At 37.5% G+C, this 22,421-nt stretch overlaps 1 protein-coding gene across 1 annotated transcript; it reads left to right on the top strand.

Moving 5' to 3' along the window:
- Window positions 1–109: 109 nt before the first annotated feature.
- On the top strand, window positions 110–21,486 carry ndufs6 (NADH:ubiquinone oxidoreductase subunit S6). Its single transcript, XM_039736863.1, has 4 exons — window positions 110–299; window positions 7,960–8,013; window positions 16,687–16,809; window positions 21,355–21,486. Exons 1-4 carry the CDS (start codon window positions 150–152, stop codon window positions 21,421–21,423), a joined length of 396 nt encoding a protein of 131 aa, XP_039592797.1. The 5' UTR covers window positions 110–149; the 3' UTR covers window positions 21,424–21,486.
- Window positions 21,487–22,421: the final 935 nt, after the last annotated feature.

Raw genomic sequence — 22,421 nt, 5'->3', positions numbered from 1 at the left:
TGTTTATTATTTATATAACGATTATTATGTCTAGCAATACCTGTAAAATGCAGCGCGTTCAGTAGTCCACTTGACACTGGGACCCTGGGCAGAAATGCGCGTCTCCGTCAAGGCAGGCGCGCCGCAGAGCACACTGGGTAACGGGAACCATGGCCGCCGCCAGTCACAAGCTGGTGTCCTTCATAAACATAAGAAATGTTAGGCTATTTCTGAGACCTCTTCGGATTTCGTCAGTTTCTTGTAATCAGTATGGGACTCAGGTTACTAATACGGAAGAAAAAATTACACACACTGGACAGGTAAATATTTTGAACAAAATGAAACGTTATTTTATTTGGAATTACAACGACATGGTGTGTATTGGAAGGTTCTGGTCCCTGTGACTCCGAATTGGATTCAGAGGGTTTGAGACTGAAATGAGATCAGAGGAGTATCTAATATAAGCAAACCCGTGAACAACCACATAAATAACATCAACCGTTGAGAATGCCAGGTTTTCCAAATCACTTTAAGTTGCTTGTCTCTTAAATGTGTTCACACGGTTAGTACATAAGCTGCACTTACGTTTTAGTCGTTTGATTTTCCACTGTTTTTACGACACACTATTACTCATTCAAACCTTTTAAATAACAAGCACATGGCTGAATGTTTAAAAGACTGTGTATTTAGCAACTGCAGTTGTGAATGTTTGGCTCACTTAAAACTTGTATTTGTATGGTATCAATAGACTAGATTTTCTTTAACAATTTACGTTATGAATATATAGAAATATAACAGTTATTGTTAATGATTCAGTTTAGTTATTTCTAAGGTTCTTGTGTTTATTAGGGTCTGAGTATGGTCAATATTTTACTTGGTATTGTTTTGTATTTTTTTTGAGTGAAAATGAGCATTTTTGTTATCGGCTACATGCTAATCGAACTACAACTTACATCTTTTCATCCTATTTCCAAACCCATCACACCCTGAATTGGCTCATGGGGAAGCTAGAGCCTATCCCATCATGCACAAGGCAGGAACAATCTTTAGACAGGATGCCAGTCTGTCACAGGGTGAGCACACTTACACCAGGGGCTAATTTAGCATTGCTGCATGCCGTTGGACTGTGGGAGGAAACCAGTGCAGACACGAGGAGAACATGCACAGTCCAGGCAGGAAAGACCTGGGACCTGAACTCCAGCCTCCAGGAGATATTATAATAAAATACCATAGACTATTAATTATTATATACTTCACAGACAGCTTTACCCAAGGAGACTTCTGAGACTAGTATACACTATAATTTATACCTATGATTGCTAGGATGGTCTTCAGCTGCCCCTTCTTCCTAGTGTGGATAAGTGGGTTATGAAAATAGATAGATAGATAGATAGATAGATACTTTATTAATCCCAAGGGGAAATTCACATAATCTAGCAGCAACATACTGATAGAAAAAACAATATTAAATTAAAGAGTAATAAAAATGCAGGTAAACACAGACAATAACTTTGAATAATGTTAACGTTTACCCCCCGGGTGGAGTTGAAGAGTCGCATAGTGTGGGGTCTCCTCAGTCTGTCAGTGGAGCAGGACGGTGACAGCAGTCTGTCACTGAAGCTGCTCCTCTGTCTGGAGATGATCCTGTTCAGTTAATGCAGTGGATTCTCCATGATTGACAGGAGTCTGCTCAGCGCTCGTCGCTCTGCCACGGATGTCAAACTGTCCAGCGCAGTGCCTGCCTTCCTTACCAGTTTGTCCAGGCCTCCCCAGCAGACCACCGCGTAGAAGAGGGCACTTGCCACAACCGTCAGGTAGAACATCTGCAGCATCTTATTGCAGATGTTGAAGGACACCAACCTTCTAAGGAAGTATAGTCGGCTCTGTCCTCTCTTGCGCAGAGCATCAGTATTGGCAGTCCAGTCCAATTTATCATCCAGCTGCACTCCCAGGTATTTATAGGTCTGTACCCTCTGCACAGTCACCTCTGATGATCACGGAGTCCGTAAGGATGGATGGTTGCGTTATGTGTATAACAATTATATATATATATATATATATATATATATATATATATATATATATATATATATATATATATATCAACACTTAAAACATACATACCACAAACACATTCTTGCATTAGGTTGAGATCTCCCAGAAATGATTGAAATTGATACCTTCTTTATTAAGATACAATTCAATTGATTTAAAAATAAAGCCAAGAGATTACTTTAATGTATATTACTGCTTTAATTGAATAGTTTTTACTTATTTGTTTTTATTAAATGTATTATTTACTTATGACTACAAAGCCCCATTTTCAGCAGCCATTCATTCAGTGTCCTTTAGCTTATCCTTAATTAGTCATGGCTAAATGCTAATTGGTTATCAGAGAAACCTGGTGAGACCTCATCTAGTGTACTATATGCAGTTTTGGCCTCCAGGACATAGCAGCACTAGAAAAGGCCCAGAGAAGAGAGAGTAGACTCATTCCAGGGCTACAGGGGATGAATTAAGGAAGAAAAATTACAAGAGTTGAGCCGTTTTGGTTTGAGTAAAAGAAAATTAAGAGGAGACATAATTGAAGTGTTTAAAATTGTGAATGGAATTAGTCCAGTGGGTTGAGACTGTGATATTAAAATGATGAAAGAAAAAAAACACTTTGCTGTCCCAATATAAGCTAGAGTATTTTTCAGTTCCTTTGTTACACCTTGCCTGATGAAGGGGCCTTAGCTGCCTCGAAAGCTTGCATTTGTAATCTATTTAGTTAGCCAATAAAAGGTGTCATTTCACCCTACTTTACCCTGTGTCAATTAATGGCTAACACGGTACAACACTGCTGTTAAAATGAGTTCATCAACAACAAGGGGACACAATTGGAAACTTGTTAAGGGTAAATTTTGCACAAACATTATCAACGTTTTTCTTTACACAGAGAGCCATAGACACTTGGAATAAGCTACCAAGCAGTGTGGCAGACAGTAGGACTTTAGGGACTTTCAAAACTCAACTTGATGGATTTTTTTAGAAGAATTAAATGCATAGGACAGGCAAGCTTTGTTGGGCTGAATGGCCTGTTCTTTTCAAGATTGTTCTAATTGCTTCAAGAAGTAAACTTATTAAATAGCAGGTTGATTGCCTCTTCCTTTAGTGGGCAACAAGGCATTCATTTTCTTCAAAGATTTATATTTATTTAAATTGAATGGTATACTGCTGTTAAAGCACCATTACTTGCTATGTGTTCTGTGAATAATGATTTGTTAGCGGCAGAGAGTTTAAAGATGTGCACAGTATCTAAACTTAAAGCTAGCCTACAATTGAATGTAATATGTGAAGCACAGGACACATCTCCCTGGTTCTTATCCTTAGCTATTTGTTGTTCAGCAGCAGTGTGTTTTTTACATTAGGATGCTTTTAGCTAAACCATGGTGTAAATATGACATTTTGCAGTTAGAATTTAAAACAGTCTTAAAGCATATATAAAATACCTTGGGGGGAAAAACTGATCAAGTTATCTCTTCATTCAAATAAAAAAGACGAAAAACAGCAACGAAACGATCTGGCCTGTGAGCCAACATTGTGCAGTGTTTAAAAAAAAAAATAAATAAATAAATGGTGGGATTTATAACATCACAGTTTCATTTATAACCAAATTAAATGTATACCCAAGATAGAACATGTCTTAATACTCTCTATGCTTAAAATCATTAGATGCTGTGATGAAACTTTTATGAAATACTAGCTGTGTTACCAGGCCTCACTCAGTTAATCAGGTGAATCCGAAGTACTAAGTGCTTTTCTGTGGACAATATTTGTAGTTTTTTGGCTAAGGGCTAATATTATTGACAGGTCAAGTGTTTTTGAAGTTAAAACTTTGGACTTCAAACCCTGAGGTTGATGGGTTCAAATCCCACTACTGACACTATGCGCCATGAACAAGCCATTTTACCACCCTGTACTGTGCTCCCGTTAGAAAAATAAAATAAATGTAACCAAATATCTCAAATGTTTGAACATTGCCTTAAATAATAGCTGTGGTCAAATAATAAGTAATATTAATATTATTTGGCCACTGGAGCTGCTTACTCTTAGGCACTCTAGACACAATTGTCCATGAGGAAAACATTCTGCATTAGAACAATTCCTGGCTTTTGTTAATGGTCATTACAAAACACAATTTTACAGGAAAGGGTTTTCTTTTGAATTGAAAAGAGTAATCCGTAGGAATAATGTAACATTTGAGTAGATGTTTTTATCATTATTAGATGTTTATACATTTCATTTGTTTATACTGTTTACTCAAGTGCAGTATTTTTGTGTTTTTCATCAGTTGTATGTGGTCCCCCTTTAAAGTCTGCAATGTGAATGTATATTATCACCTTTGGGCTTTTGAGTTTCACTAAAAGACAGCCAGGAGAGAACTGGGCAAAGAGACTTATTATTCGGGTATGTTAAGAAACAATATTGGAACTTTGTTTATTGGAGCATTATTCAAACACCCCACAAAGTTAAAAAAATTCTTAAGTTGTTTTGCTCCAGCGGCGGTTCCTTCAGAATAAAAGAACTGAAAGACGTCCTCCTCTGATGCGTTCTGTTGAAGGGAGGCGGGAGCATAGCCATAGGCGATCTGGACAGAACAGCACAAAATAATACCGAAGTGTGCTGGCCTTGTAACACTGTGTGATTTATGAGTTACACACTCTTCTCTGCAGCTAGTCCTGCATGAGCAGGATTTCAGGTTGTTTGAAAGTGTTTCTTTTCTGTCTACCTGGTTCTTCCTTAATGTTTTAAATGTAAAGATTGAAGAGGGAGGTCGGTTTTCAGGGGGGGTTGACAGAGCAAAACAGATGACCAAGAGGAGAGCGTGAGTTGGTATGAATTTAATAGTGCCGGTGTTTTCAACAGCAAAAAACAACGCTGGCTTAATATTAAGCTCTGCGTCTTCCTTGAACTATGCAGAACTTTGTCTTTCCATTACACAGAGTGACCACGCTTTTTTTTTTTTTTTCCTGTCCAGAGCAATGACAACAACAACATTTATTTATATAGCACATTTTCATACAAACATTGTAGCTCAAAGTGCTTTTGATGATGAAGAAAGAAAAAAGACAGAATAAATATTTAAAATTAGGGAACATTAATTAACATAGAATTAAAGTAAGGTCCGATGGTCAGCAAGGACAGAAAAAATTTAAAAAAACTCCAGACGGCTGGAGAAAAAAAAAAAATCTGCAGGGATTCCAGGCCACGAGACCGCCCAGCCTCCTCTAGGCATTCTACTCAACATAAATGACCTCAACCAGTCCAGATTGTATTCAGGGTTCTCATGGAAGAATTTGATGATGTTGGTCATGTGGACTTCTGGCCTTTAATCTATCAATGTAAGGACATCCCGGTGCTTTGATCAGGTGGTGGTGGTGGTGGTGCAGACCACAGAAAACTGGAAAAGAACAGAAGAGAAAGTAGGGGATAGTACGGATTTTGGAGCCACCATGAATTATAATGATAAAAAATTGAATATACAGAGCATCAGGATTTAACCAAGATGAAGCTATGAGAAAGCCATGTTAAAGTAATGTGTTTTCAGCAGTGTTTTAAAGTATTAGCCACTGTATTAGCTTGGGGAATTCCTATTGGTCAGCTATTCCAGATTTTGGTTGCATAACAGCAAAGGGCCGCCGCCTCACCACTTCTTTTAAGTTTAGCTCTTGGAATTCTAAATAGACACTCATTTGAAGATCTAAGGTTACGATTTGGAGTGTAAGGTTTAAGACATTCCGAAATATAAGATAGAGCAGATTATTTAAGGCTTTGTAAACCATAAGCAGTATTTTAAAGTCAATTCTAAATGACACAGGTAACCAGTGCAGTGACATCAAAACTGGAGAAATGTGCTTGGATTTTCTTTTCCTAGTTGAGATTCTGGCAGCTCCATTCTGCACTCGTTGAAATCGACTGATGTCTTTTTCGGGTTGTCCTGAGAGGAGTGCGTTACAGTAATCTACCCAATTGGAAACAAAAGCGTGGATTAATTTTTCCAGTGTAGTGACATCAAAACTGGGGTGATGTGCTCAAATTTTCATTTCCGAGTTAACATTCTAGCAGTTGCATTCTGCACACTTTGAAATCGATTTATGTCTTTTTTGGGTGGTCCTGAGAGGAGTGCATTACAGTAATCTAGCCGAGGTATTTACTACTGTGTTGGTTAGTGGTGCTGTTCAAGCAAGGTTAAGGCATTTTTGACATTTTGGGGTATTTCGTTTTCCTGTGTGTGTGTAAATATTACTGTATTGAAATGTCCTTAGATTTACCGCCCTGTCAAATTTCAACTTTTTATCTAAACAGGAAATACTGTTTTTATTGCGTGAGTGAGTGAGTGGTTGAGACAGTAAGCTTTGTATTCTAGATATACATAAGCAAAATTAAGTTTTTAAACAGTTTTCAGTCAGAATCTCTTTCTGTACAGCATATAAGGGAAGAAAAAGGTCTAGCCTTCTTTTCATAGCATTAAACAAGTCATTTACTTGAGAAAGGCAGGTAGTCCAAATAAAGCAGATTCTTGGAATGTGGGGCTGCTTTTGATTATAGTCAACCTCTTGCTAAATTTGGATTTCTTTAGGAACTGGATCAGTTAAACTGGTTATTTAAATATGTTATCATTTTTTATTTTTTTTTTTATTTAATGTGCCTGTATTTATATGCAGGAGTCCTCTAACACAAATGAGATAGCAGGTACTTTCAGTAATACTTGGGTAGTGCATTGGATAGTTCTGCTGTCTCACTGATCCATTGTACCCGGTTTGGATCCTATGCCTGGTAGTTTTGTGTGTGTGTGTGTTTGGGGTCTGTATGTTCTCCCTTTCTCTACACGTATTTTCCTCCAGGTACATACAGTGTGAGCGCAAAGTGGTTCTCTGAGGCTAGGGATCTGCCAATTTGAATTCCATAAACGCCAAAAGTGACTCTACTCCGTTGGACCTTCGTGCAAGGCCCTTAGCCTGCAATTGCTTCATCCTGGGTTTGACGTTATTCTGCCTCCAGCCCAGAAAGCAGATCCTCCAAATTACAGGGAAAACTTTGGGGTTTGGTGGCAGGATTGGCTCTGAGGTGTCACCCGCTGCACTGGGGTACCAATTGTTCATTGTGTGGTGGGCGCGTCAATGTGCTATCAGCGTATGCTCCCAATCCCCTCCATCCCTCACATACAGTGCAAGGCAGGAACCAACCCTGCATAAGGCAACTGTCCATCACAGTGTGCATTCACACACACCCTCAAGTGCCTTAGGGCCAGTATAGATAGTTAGTACTTTATTTCTCCCAAGAAGAAATTTAGCCTTTAAAGACTTTCTGGAAACACAGAAATCTAACAAACAACTTAGCTCCTCAAAAAAAAAAAAATTAAAAAAAAATATTCAACTAACACACACATTTTTGGTGTGTGGAAGGAAAACTCAGATATGCAGAGAAAGTGCAAGGATTTAAACCCAGGATGGTAGATCTTTGAGGTTAATCATTGCACCACCTTGCAGCCTGAAAATGAACATATTCATACTTTTTGTAAGAAATCGTGTAATGCAGTATCAGTAATCAGTGACTTTAGTTACTAATGTCTTTTATTCTAATATATAAATGTGCATAGTGTTGTAATGTATTACAGTTTGTTGCTAAAAGAACACCATTTTACAGATCCGAGTGTCACTTTGGGTATAATTGGTAAGAACTGGTGGAAAATGGGCTTTTGTACTTTCTTTTCCCCACCTTGGACATCTTAAGCTGTATATATTAATAAAGTAAAGAACATTAAGAGGTAGTTAAGATACAAATGTTTAAATGCATACATGTGTTGAATTTAATTAGGTTTACTAAAGATTTGTGATTTTTGATACATTGATTTAGCTATTCATAATTGTTTTTAGAGAGTTGGCCTTATGTTTCTCTAAAACATTTGAACTCATAATAAAAATTCTTTTATTTCAGGCTTTTGATGAGAAGGATTACAGAAGAGCTAGATTTATTGGCAGACAAAAGGAAGTAAGTACAGAGTTTATTGTTAATTTTTTATGTTTTGATTATTTACAGCCTACTGAATATATTTGTAGGTTTTATTCTTTTATGAATTATCAGTCATTCATTTTCTATGTTGATTTCAGCCTGTTATTGCTAACAAATTGTTGCTCAAACTTCAAAACAAAAATAACCAGGGAATAAGTTTTATATGTGTGTTTATGTGGGTGTTTGTTCCTAAGATGTATTTGTTTAATCTTTGGGTGCCAGGCTTAGATATTTGAGCACAAAATTCATATAAAATTCCAGTCCCTATTATTTAGTATAAACAGATTGTGCAAATGTGGTTTTATACATCAGGACTCAATTAACCATTGCATATTCCTCACCCAGTCCTAAAATTAGGTATATGTTATAATAGGTAACTAACAACACATTATAGATTTTATTTTGTAATTGTTTATTCAGCAATAAATAGGATAAAATGCAGAAGCCACACTCATTCACACTGAGCCAGTTTAAAGTTGCCCATTAATGCAATATAAACACCTTTTGGTTATGGGGTGAAACCAGAGTACCCAAAGATAAGCCATCCTTCTATGTAAAAGCGGTCGGGATTGTCCTTCCGTCCCGTGAGTGCTATGCAGGCGCGGAGTTTCACACATGCCCCGTCCATTTTGCAATGCACGATGGGATTTGTAGTTTCGTTTTTCCAGGTAAAAGTTGATTTTCTACTCCAGACTATGCGATATCTTCTTCTTCTTTCTTACTATATAAAAGCGGTCGGGATTGTCCTTCCGTCCCGCGAGTAGAAAGCGTAACGGTATTCCCAATATCACAGACTTACTACTTGCAGCTTGCGGTACGAAGCGACATGATGTGAGCAGAGTTCTGGTGCTCCCATCGTTCCCTTGCTTTTGTGCGCGATGCACTGGAAAAATAGACAAAATTATGTCTCTGGAAATAATTAATGTTGATGGAGTACAAATGCCTCACCGCGTAGTAAATATCAGGGGGTTCAAAAGGGCCACCTCAATATAGAAAAAAAGTTTACATTTCATCACAAAAATAACAGAAACTACGAGTATTAAAGTAATACCGCTCAAATGCAATATAACCAAATTAATGAGTTTGTATAAAATATCAAATTGATCTACATATTGAATTGCCTTAAGAAGTGGTCAACTTAAAAGTCGTTCGCCTTAAAAGGCGGGTCAGCCTAGTTAATGAAGAATGTTAGACATACAAGGTGGAAATGTAGGACTTTAAAACTGTGAGGTATTATGTGTTATCTTCAAGTACTCCAGGATACGTTAAATTACCAATCAACAAAAAAAAAAAAGGACTGGGAGAAGGGCAACACCTCCCCCAGGACGCTAGAGGGCAGCACCCCAGATTCCATGAGGACAACATAATTGAGTTCGTGGTCGCCACCAGGGGGCGTCTGGATAGTTCCTGAGCCAAAGACAACAGCACTTCTGCCACACCAGGAAGTGCTGCCGGAAGACCATCACGGAGCACCTGGAGCACATCTGGGGCAGGATAAAAGGGGCCGCCTCACTCCATTCGAGGAGCCGGACTTATGAAGTAGAAGACAGAGCTTGCAAGAGAGGAGTGGAGGCAGCTGAAGAGAAGCACAAAGGACCAAGCCTTGTGGTTTGTGCACGGTATTGTGTGTGCAATATTTCAAATAAATAGTGCATGTTTTTGGGACATCTGCAGTCCTGGGTCTGCAGTCTGTCTGTTGCTGGGTTGATCTTTCACAACATATAATACTTCTATATTGTTACAGGCAAGGGACCTAACCACCACATACCTGCCCACATTTTTCTGCTTTGTCTTCTTGTCTTTCCTCTTTTTCTGGAAAGACTGTTAGTCACAAAGTATAGTTTTACATGTCTAAATTATGTAACAGAACTTAATAATAAAGGGCTATACAACAAAGAAAGGAAAAGAAAGTTTTTGTCTTTTTTGTTTGCTACACATTAAAAACAGCTTAAAGGTACTAGTATACTCAAGGAGAGTATTCTGTGAGCAGAGCAACTCAATAACAGCCAAGATCAGGAAAATGTATATATATTAAATAAGACAGCAAAAATAATAAAAGTTAGAGCCTAAAGGAAGATATTAAACACCACAACCAAAGCCAGATTCAGACATATTCTTTATTGCATTGCGTTGTTGAAGAATGAAGGAAATACTGGTCAATGCGCGAGGTAAAGGCACCTGAGTGGGCTGGGGTGGGGTTCTTTGATAGGCGATCCCTTGTAGTTTTCAGTCGGCCACATGCCTTGGTGTGGTGCACACCATTCTTTCGCTGTCGAAACATTCTTTAAAAACAACAAATCCATTATCACTAAGCAACGCGCCTTCCGAACACACTTCATCATTCCTCCTAATGGTGATGTCCCAAATCGGAAAACAGTTCTTCAGTGGGTGGCTAAATTTAGACAGACGGGTACATCATTGAACAGAAAATCTCCAGGTTGTCCTCAGACTGTGCGAACACCTGAAAACATCCAAGCTGTAAGGGCATCAATTTTGCCATCTCCTAGATGTTCAGCATACAAACCTGCATCTGCCTTAGGAATTTCCAACTTGTATTTGAGGAGGATTTTACATGAGGGCCTTCATTTCCATCCATACAAAATGATGGCAGTGCAGGACCTCTCTGGGAAAGACCGGGAGAGCCATTGAGAGTTGTGCGCTAACATTCTGCAAACTGTTCATCGAGATGCCATCATCATGTGCAGCGATGAGGCACGTTTCCATTTGAATGGTTGCGTAAATAAGCAAAACTTTCACTATTGGGTTGAAACCAACCCACGTGAACTTCAACAGAGACCCCTGCACTGTGAGCATGTTACAGTTTGGTGTGCCGTTGCGTAAATTGGCATTGCAGGCCCTTACCTTTTTTGAGGAGTGAGGAGCTACAGTCACCATTTCTTCAGAACGTTACATTGAAGTGCTAGAGAACTTTTTGCAGCCCCAACTGAAAGAAATAAATGTGGTGGATACCTAGTTTCAACAGGATGGGGGAACAGCTCATACGGTGCGGAGCACCATGCAAGTTTTGAGGGAGATGTTACCAGGGAAGCTGACCTCCCTGCACAGCGATGTCGGGTGGCCTTCACGTTCGCCTGATCTTGCTCCATGCAATTTCTTCTTCAGTTGAAGGTATACAAACACCGACCTCAAAACCTTGAAGCCCTCAAGAATGCTATTCGCCACAAAGCTGCCATGATTCTCCTTGAAGTAGCTGAACGATTCATGCAAGTATTCAGAAATTGTCTCAAAGAGTGTATTAGTAGTGATGGCCACCACCTTGTAGACATCATTTTTAAAACACAGTGAAAAACTATTTTGTATCCCCTTTTCTTGTGTCATAATGAAATTTATTTTATCTTGCAGCATTTTTGTAGAATAAATGTTTGAAATGTGGTACTTATTTTTGCTCACCCTGTACATTAAACTAATTAGATCATAGAACTGCTGTATTTCCCCATTGGATTAATAAAGTTGATCTAATCTAATCTAAAAGTGGTACTGTGGCTAATATAGGAAGTGTACATCCTATAGGTGAACATATATGCTGCATAAGAGACTTTCTACAACAAAGAAGCGTAACAGAATTTAAGAATGCAAGAGTTTCAAGTGGAAACAATCTGGCAACTTTTGGAATCACGGAATTTAAATAATACCAGACTCATATGTCTGACCAATATAACACAGAGTACTTACTAAAACCTGAGCTTGTATTCATAAATGAAGCAAGTCAGTGTACTGCAAGGAGCAGCAGGGTCAGTAACATCAAAAATGAAACCACCTTTTTTATTTTTGTAGCTTTGTGGGTTCTGTTCAACATTGGTTAATGGTTTCTGTCTTGTACCCTATGTTACCAGAATAGGTCCTACAACACTGTACTGGTACCTGTAGATGCTGAAAAGCAGATGATGTAAGAAAGCTACTGCATTGCCATTCATTCATTTTCTCTTTGCCTTTATTTAGGGTGGTACACTCCCACATTTTTTGACAGGATAAATAATTTTGAAAAAGTAGTGGTTGGGCCTATTTTTGTTCCTTTAAGCTGATTCATCTCCCTTGCCTGTTTATGTTGTTATACAAAACTGATCCAATAGGGTTTTAAAATTAATGTTAAAACAAATATGCTGACCTAGTGTTTATATGCTAAACCTATATTTCATAATGCTTGGCTTACAATTTGAACATCATTTGACATTAATTTCAGATTTAGAGTTAAAAGCTGCAATTTTTGTTTATATGTTATGGGATTTTTTTTTCTGACTTTGAGCAATAATTTCCTACTACTGCACTGTGGCTTTTACCTCTATTTGAGTTATGTTTGTGAAAGTCAGTCGTTCAGTAATTATCCAACCCACTATATCCTAACACAGGATCATGGGGGTCTGCTGGACCCAATCCCAGCCAACAAGGCAGGAACAAATCCCCAGACAGGGCACCAGCCCACCGCAGGACACACGCACACACTAGGGACAGTTTAGGATCGTCAGTGCACCTAACCTGCATGTCTTTGGACTGTGGGAGGAAACCCACGCAGACACGGGAAGAACATGCAAACTCCACACAGGGAGGACCCAGGAAACAAACCCAGGTCTCCTTACTGCGAGGCAGCAGCGCGCTACCACTGCGCCACCGTGCTGCCCTTGTTTTTGAAAAAAGTATAAAAATTTTTATATTTACCGTGTGTATATTTTTAAGTAGCTTCATTTTCTTAAACAAAAAAAAAACTTTTACAGGAATTTTCCATCCAAATGTGTTTTTTTTTTGTTTTTTTTTTAAATAAGTTATTTACCCCAAGTAGTTTGTTGTGATGGATGAGAAAAAAAAAATAATCTCATGTTTTCATTCAGAACGAGAGAAAAAAGTTTATGATATTAGGCTTCTGTGGTGACCAGTGTTGTTCAACGGCAAACAATGTGAAACACTAAAATCCATGGAAAAAAGGGTAGTATATTCCTTTAAAGTTATACACTTGTTCTATTAAATAAGCAGATTATAAACCTGTTTGTATGCCAGAGTTTTAAAAAATGTAATTGTGTTAATTTGTTATGCGAATATATCCTTGCTTACCTTTCTTAAGTATCTTTGATTTTAACCTTTGTAGTCACTCTTTGTGCCTCACAGTATTTATTTCATTTGAGCAGATAGCTGAGTTTGTCTAATGAAGCTTTTTTGGTTGTTTTTTTTTGTTGTTTTTTGAATTTTTGCATAACCCATTGCAAAAAATTACACACACACACATACAGTATAAATATATATATCTCCATTCATGCAGCATGAGCTCTGGCAGTTACTCTATGAATCAACCAAATACACTAACATTGATGCCTTTTCATTTCTGGTGCAGCAAGCTAACCTTAAGACCACACTTGAGTAAATAAAATGTTTGGTTAATTTGATTTTGTGATTGTTGAAATGTTTCTTTATTTTCTGTATATGGTTCCAATCTGTTTTCTTATCTAATTCAGAGTTACAAGGGGCTGGAGCATATCCTGGCAGTATTTCAAAAACCAACCTTATGCTAGAGTTTGTGTTAGAGTAAGTGAACTTCAAAAGAAAATTTATATCAAGATGCCAAGCAGAAATTAATAAGTTAAACAGTTATCCAAATCAGAATAGAATTATTGCATTTTATAATTTTGCAGATAATGTGCAAAAAATATATTTGTTGCATGCACATTGACCACAAGCATTTTTTAACAGTACCCTCAGAACTGTTTCTGTTAAATTTAAATCTACTCAATTATGCTGTTATACATATGCTGTCATCTTAGTTGTTTTTAATTTTTTTTTCTTGGTGTATGTTCCAATTTGGTGACGTGTCACAGCAGACAGTTGTGCTGTATATGCATTTATATTAATTCTTAGTGTGGGGGTGGGTCACAGTCATGCATTTGAAACTGACAGCGGTTTTTAGGGTACTTGTCAGATGAGAACGGCAGAGCGGAACATGCCTATCTAAGCACTAGAAGCTAGGCTTTCAGATTCCTTGATTGGTGCCTTGATGTCTCTTAGCATAACTTGTGAGGTTACTGGCAGTGTCATTCATTCAGACATTGCATTACTGTAAATGGTAGCACAGCCGTTGTGTGGACAGTTTCCTTGTCAGTCAGTAGCTGATGGGAGCAGTGCATCATTTCATTGCTTATCTCATTTGAAGAAAGGGTGTCACGGCCACTTTTCTTTTGGAGAATATGATCTGTTTTGATATATACATCCAACCCCCACCCGCCCCATCCAACACCACCACAACACTTCACTTCTAGTAATATGTTAAATGTTTGCTGCCAAGTTATCTAAATGGGCCTCCAATTTCCTCCCATTTTTCTTTCAAAATGCATTCTAGTGTGACAGTCAGTTGTCACTGATTTCATGAAGAGTGCATATTATCTATTCTGGTTGGACGTTTTTCTGACTTTGAAGAAAGCCAGATGTTAAAGCCTACCCATTACCTCATGAGTTCCCAAGTCCAATTTGCAAGCATCGCTGACCCAGAGATGTTAATTTACAAAGTTATTTCCAAAGACTTGCCTTCACAGCACAGTATCTGTTTCATATTAGAATACGTAAGTGTAAGTCCATTTATCTTCCTAAAATATTTGTCTATATATAAACAATTCTTTGCCTAAACTTTTATCATTTTGGTGGCATTTCATTAATTGAGGGGAAAAAAAAAACACACATATTGTTGACTTTTAAATTGTCTTTAGAACATTTTTGTATAGAGTGTTATTATAAGTCATAACATAATGTATTTAAATGTCCAAGTCATTAGTGTATCATTACAAAATTAAATATTAAGTACAGGCAGGTGTGGCATAGTGGACTTCAAACTCTGAGGTTGTGGGTTCAAGTCTCACTACTTACACTGTTTGACCATGAGCGCGTCACTTCAGCTGCTTATTGCCCAACTGGAAAAGACAATGGAATTAATCTAATTGTACTTCAGATGTAGTAAGATGCCTTGGCTAAAGGAGTCAAGCAAATACATTAATAATAATAATAATAAATGATAAGTGTGTACTTTTGTAAGTATGTGCTTATAAAGGCGCTTTTAAATACACTTGCACATAAATTCTTCCTGCATGCTTATAAATGAGAAATTGTCGCCAGCTGTTGGGTTACCAAAATGGTTTGAGTATTGGCAGAAATGTTTACTTTAGAGCTCTTCATTTTATTAAATGTCACAAAATTCCAATACGAGCACAAAATATGCATCCATTTATATGTTTCATTCATCTGCTTTTTCTAATACAGGGTTACAGAGAGCTGGAGCCCATCATCATAGTACTGGACTGTCACTTCATCACAAGACATACACACACAAACTCAGCTTTGCATGCCCAGTTAATGTAATTTGCATGTCTACAGTATATGGCATTAGTAGGAAACTGGAATACCCATTGAAAACATACGTATGTAATTGCATTCCTGTATTAGGTATGTGAAATTGCAGCTATACCATTTACATGCAGTTTTTTTTTTTAACAGATTATGTATTAAACTTTTGTAGTTAAGGTAGTGGTACTCCAGTTTTCCTGCCACATCACAAAGACATGCAGGTTTATGCTAATTGGTGACTCAAAATTATCCCAAGGTGGATGAGTTGATGTGTGCTTGATTGTGACCTTAAACAGGCTACCAGTCCATCCAAAGCTGGTGTCTGCTTTGCAACACGTTAACAGGACAGTATTAACTAGGTTCTTTAAGTTTTTTAACGTGGGTTTTTGTTTGGCATAGTTTATTGACTTTCTTTTTAATTTTGTGGAACTGAACCATTGCCAGTGCTTGTAGTTGTTGTTGGCCTGTTGATTTTTACAAATACAAAGTGATAAGGGAGAAAGAAATTCAACCAATTTGATGATCTTTTGCTGGTAAATTATCACCAAAACTTACTTTCCTTCTGAAGTGCGATTCGATTCTTATTTTTCATTTGTTTTAATATACTGTGAAAGTGAGAACCTGGAGCTGAGAAGCTACAAAGTCTAGTAAAGTGTTTTAAACATTTCAACAAAATGAACACCACAGAAAACTCACAGACATGTGAATGTGCTTAAGCTGAGTTTGCTGGGCACATGTGATTAAGTTGAGTGCCATGTCTTTGTAAAAGTATACTAATCTGTGTCTTCTCTACATTCAAAATTCAAACAATTCCTTTTACACTTAGTAGTTTCAAAAGTAAGACTTCTTTGTAGGATGTTCTGTTACGGTGATTGTCACTGCATGTACCATTGTTTTTCTCTGATTTCTCCTTTGACATTATTTGTGGGGAAAAATAAATATTTTAATGTAATGACTACCTCAGAACAGTATTCTCTGCAGTTAATTCCTCATAAATTTATCATTATATATATATATATATATATATATATATATATAATATATATATATAATTTACTGGGTACATGTAATGCATAGTAAAGGAAGATTTACTGTTGTTTGTTTTGATATTCATTTTCTATTTTATGCTTATTTCTTATATTTGCTCTTCATGTTACTTATGCCTTTGTCTGTTTGTACAGTTGCAATGTAAGTGATTTCCTTTGGGATTAATAAAGTACTCTGATTCTGAAAATAGTCCTATGCCTCCTGCAAAATGTCATTAAATATATGATAAAATGTACACTTTGAATTCTTATAAAATGTTTGTTGTTTCAGGTAAATGAAAATTTTGCCATAGATTTAGTGGCAGAAGAGCCAGTTAAAGAAGTGGATAGCAGAGTGATCTCTTGTGATGGTGGTGGGGGAGCACTTGGTCACCCCAGAGTCTACATTAATTTGGTAAATTTATACATATGCGTGCTTGCGTGTGTGTGGTTGTACAATATTACTATTTTTGTTATTTTTTTTGTGAAGAAACAACTTGAATGACAGTACTTCAGTGCTGTATTGCTCAAACACTATATAGTATATTATACTGTATGTCATGTTTGTGCTGTCCTTGTAAATTAAAAGCAGCAACAAAGATTGCATTATATACAGCATAGAATGCAGTGGATTCAGAAAGTTTTTAGACCCCTTCACTTTTTACACTCTTTATATTAATTTTAAATGGATAACAGTGATATTTTTGCTCATCAATCTACATTCAATAACCCATAAGGATAAGGTAAAAACAAATTTTCAGAAAGGTTTACAAGCTTATTAAAAATCAAAAACTAAATTATCTCATTCATAGAATTATTCAAGCCCTTTGCTGTGGCACTACCTGTTGTGGTCACGTGCATCCTGTTTGCCTTAATTATTCTCAAGTTGAGTCTTGGAGTTTGCCAGATCAGATTAATTGGATATTGTTTAGAAAGGCACACTGGATTGTCCCAAAATTCACACTGCATGTCAGGACAGTAACCAACTCATGTAGACCTCCATGATCAGATTATGGGGCGTCATGTATAACGCCGTGTGTAGAATTCGCACTATAACATGGCATAAGCACAAAAGCCGAAATGGGCTTACGCACAGAAAATTCCAGAGGCAGGGATCTGTGCGTACTCCAACTTTCACGTTCTTCCGCTACGTAAATCCCAGTCAGCGTGAAAAGTAACGCTCATGCACGCGCAAAGTAACGCTCATGCACGCGCTTCATGTAACACCCCAACTCCTCCCAGAATTACACCTCTTCGAATATGCAAATTAATATAAATCACCCTTAAGCTCAGCCTTCTGTGAAAAGACAATGGGAAAAGCACAGGGGAAAATATAAGAATTTCAGCGAATACCAAGTGGAGGCAAAGGAAATACATACTATTTGTTTAATTAAACCATGGTATAATCAACAAAAGTAAGTTGATCGAGTGACATAGCGTGTTGGAGAAACTTGAACGCTCAGATTCACAAAATCGCACAGTGCCGGAAATAAAAAAGAAATCACATATCAAAGTCGCCGTGAAAAGGCGAGTTGTAGCCCACCGTCTAAGTGTCATATGAAAGCTTATTAGGGTACAGAGAAAAAAAAAAGGCACACAGTGGGGGGAAAAGCACGAAATGTCAACTTCAATCTCGAAATTTCCACTTTAATCACGTAGTTTATTTTGTCATTAAAGTAGAACATCATAAACTTCATCTTAAAATCATTTAATTAACCAGTTTCTCATATCACATCGTAATTAAAGTATAGCATGTTAAATGCTTTGTTTTGTATGTGATCTTCTATGTGTGTGAATCACTACTTGCTTCTTAAACCGGCTCACTTACTCCGACTGGACACAGAATCCATTACATTCATGATATTACAGCTCTCTGAATAACTAAAATACTGAGATGTATACATAATATCACTTTCATGATGATAGGAGTTAAAGCACGTTATTAAACATGGGTTTCACGGCGCAGTAATTGTGTGCGACCTTCAATGAAAATATTTATTGCAACAGTACTCAAGGGCGGCTCTAGGCAGAGAAAGAATTGGTGGCCCCTTCGCCCGCCAATGTCAGTATGGTATCTTATGCACGGTGTATGGCCACGTCCGTTGCGGGCACTGCATAACCGCCTTGTGCTCATGACACAAGCGTCTAAATTTTGTCGAAATTTGCCGCTGCATTTTTTAGCTGTGTCGTTATTTTCTCTTTCTGTTTTATATTCAATATATATTGGCGTGGACACCCCTGCAAGTCCTTGCTTTTCTTTTTCCAAGTAACCGATCCCCACACAATCAGCTCTGTAATAGATGTTAAGCCATCTGTAAGCTTAGTGCGCCAATTCTTCAAAACGTTTAAGGAACACTGAACTATCTTCGTAGTACATGTTTAATTATTCTATCCTTCACGCCAGTCCCAGTAAAGAATATAGATTATTTAAATGAAGTTAAAGTTTTATCTGTATAATATAATAAACATATTTTGCTGCATTTCATCTTAAAAATTATATCGTCATCATATGTAAATACGCGCTTTATAAAGTGGCGTAGGTTGTTTAATATTATAACTGTAGTGCAAGTTTACAGTGAGGTAATTGTACTTATAAGTACAAATAGTTCTACAAGGAGCAATTGATTGAGTACGTTTAAAGTTCTTGGGGTGAAACTGTTTCTGAACTGCGAGGTCCGTACAGGAAAGGCTTTGAAACATTTTGCCGTGGCTGAGGTAGCATGTGCTTGAAGCTGTATACCAATAATTCTCTTTCCGATTAGCTGCTGCTGTGATTCACACTCAGATACAGTGATATAAATACTCCGAGTGGTGCAGTGAGAGTAATATGGAAAAAGATGATCTGCTGTGGCAACCCTATCGGGAGCAGCTGAAAGAAGAAGATGATGAAGGTGCAGTGAGAGTAACAACGCTAAAGCAGTTATGGTATTTGGAATACTATGGCTATTCCCTGGACCATTACAATCAGATGCATTACGCTAATAAACAATATGCGGTTAGTTTCAGTGTATTTATAAAGCCGCGTCAGGAAAATAAGGAGTAACCAGACAGGAACAGTAGCATTGCTTTGACGCTGCGTGCCGCCAGTGGAGAACTTGCGTACGACAAGGTATGAGGTACCGTGGAAAAGTGCGTAGCTTTACGCCAAGTGTAGGTTTTATACATCGTGATTCGAACGTGGAAAAGTTCTTACACAACATTTCTGTGCGTACGCACCGTTTATACATGAGGCACATGGTGAGGCACAGATGATAAGAGTATTAAACCATTGCTAAAGCTTTGAGTGTTCTTAGGAGCAATCACTGGCCTTAATAATTGTGAAACAGAGGAAGTTTGGAGCTACCAGGACTCTTCCTACAGCTGTCCATCTGGCCATAATTCTTCAACTGCCTTGGTGAGTTAGGTGACCAAGAATCCAGTAGGCACTGAAACAGGGCGTCCCATCTGCCGGGATGGGAGAGCCTGTTGGAAAAGCCACCATTTCAGCTGAACTCCATTAATCGGGTGTTTATGGTAGAGTGGCTCGACAGAAGCCTCTCTTAAGTAAAAGGCATATCGCAGTTTAAAGGTAACGTGTTGTGCTGGCAGCATCATGCTATTGGGGTGCTTCTTAGTGGCAGGGATGAGGAGGCTGATCAGAATTGAGGGAAAAATAAGTGCATCCAAACACTTAGGACTGAGGATCTTGAAGGAAACGTGCTCCAGGGTGCATGTAACCTCAAACTGAGGCAATGGTTCATCTTACAGCATGACAATCACCTGAAGTATATAGCCAAGGCAATGCTGGTGTGGCTCGAGTGGGCCAGCTGAAACCCAGACCCAGATTAAAGAAGATGGCAGTTTTGAGATGCTTCTCATCCAGTCTAACAGAGCTTAGGATACGATTTACCAGGAAGAATGAAGTGAACTGCTCAAATCCATGTTTGTAAAGATTTATCCAAGAAGACTTAAAGCTGTAATTGCTGCCAAAGAGGCTTCTACAAAATACTGAGTAAAGGATCTGAATACTTCTGTAAATGAGAAATTTCAGTTTTTGATTTTAATACATTTGCAAACCTTTCTGAAAACATGTTTTCACTTTGTTATGCATTATTGAACGTATATCGATGAGCAAAAATAGGAAATTTATCCATTTAAAATGAAATCCACAGGGGTCTAAACCTTTTCTGAAACCACTGTATGTTACTGCTTTGAAGATGACGTCTACCAAACTCAATTAGACAATTATAAAACACAGGGTTAACATATACTGTAAATGGACATACTGTATTTGTGTGTGTAGGGATAAACAATTGGTGTAGCAATAAAACCAGCAGACTTTGGTGTAAAAGTCACAGTGTACGGCCCTGTTGTAAAATGCTTAAATGTTGGATTTATTGTTGAATAATAAAGTATAAGCAATACGTAAACTAAGAACTAATTTTAAAGTACATATGAAGAAAGCCTGCAGAAATTCAATAGATTAATTCCCCTAATGATAAAGACTTATCTTTATGTAGCAGAGTAGTAACATTTAAAGAATTACTTGGACTTCTTTTGAGCTATAGCCACTGCATTACAGTCTCTTCCAGATGGTTGAAACCCACCCTGGCACCCACTGGCACAATGCCAGGGCCAGCCAGCCCTGCATAGTGTGTGCCATCCCATGACTGGGCCCACTCACACTACCATGGGGCCACTAGGCACATCTTGACTCTTAACTGTTTAGAGAATTGATGGATGGATGTTTTAATCCATGTTAGAGGTGACTTGATGGCTTTGACAAGTTATAATATCAATACATATTATGTGTATTGTTATTTGTAAGATTTCTGAGATTTAAAACCGTTTTTTAACAAAGGATCTTTTTTAGTGAATAAAATAATCCAGATTTGATTTTGCAGAAAGATGGAAACTCATTCATTGCTTTCGTAATAGGTTTGAATTACTTTAACTTAATGTTTATTTTTTTTATTTTTAGGATAAAGAGACTAAAATTGGAACATGTGGCTATTGCGGACTTCGATTCAAACAGAAACATCACCATTAAACTAAAAGTATTTCTGGATATCTCCTGATACCTAAGCTAAAATAAATTATCTTCTGTAAAGCATGTTTTATTTATTTATTAGAAATTGTTTTTTGTGTTACATTATGACTAATAATGTCAGTAACAATTGCTCATTCCCTTATTCGCACTGGAACATTGGTTCACGTATTAGGGCCATTACATGTATTAACTTAGCAGATGCTGTTATCCTAAATGATTTACAAAAGTCGTCAACATAATTGAGTAAACATCAGTCTGGGGAACAGTTTGGGAACAAGTGTGATGGGACAGGGGTTCAAAATTGACCATCACTGGTGACGAGCTCTAACTCAAACAACACCAAACATAAACCTAAAACACATCATGGTGGTGGCGGCATCATGTTGTATGGATGCTTCTCTGCAGTTGGCTCTGAAAGGCATGTGTGGGTAAAATTAATTAAGCAAACTAGGGGGAAAACCTGAAGCAGTCTAAAATACAGAAACCTGTGTCTTGGGAGAAGACTTTTTTCCCAGCAAAACAACAACCACAAATAGAAATCCAAAGCTACACAGGAATGCCTACAAAACAGCAATGTGAATGTCCAGGAGTGGACAAGTAAGACTCAAGATGTCAGTCCAACTAAAAATGTATGCACGTTTAGACTCGAGGGTGTCATGACTGCCAAAGATGCATGTATACTGAGATGTATTACTGCATGAGATACTGTATACAATATAGTGAACTGTAAAATGTGATCTTCCCTGAAACCTTTTGACTGCTAAGGAGGCAAAAGTATGAACAAAAGATGTTCTATTACAAAAATCAAACACCAGAATGGATTAATCTTCTTAGTGTTACATTTTTTTTCTCCAAAAAACATGTAAAAAGAGTTGAATTATTTGGCTTGAAAAATTACATTTTTATTAAATCTCAGCTTTTTACTGTAAAACATGCAAAACACTAAAGGTATAAAATCAGAAGTGTAGAAAGTATAGTAATGATACAAATAATTATAA

The sequence above is a fragment of the Polypterus senegalus genome, chromosome 15 (genome assembly GCF_016835505.1).
Source record: "Polypterus senegalus isolate Bchr_013 chromosome 15, ASM1683550v1, whole genome shotgun sequence".
NCBI lineage: Eukaryota > Metazoa > Chordata > Cladistia > Polypteriformes > Polypteridae > Polypterus > Polypterus senegalus.
This window is presented reverse-complemented; position numbering and strand designations above follow the sequence as displayed.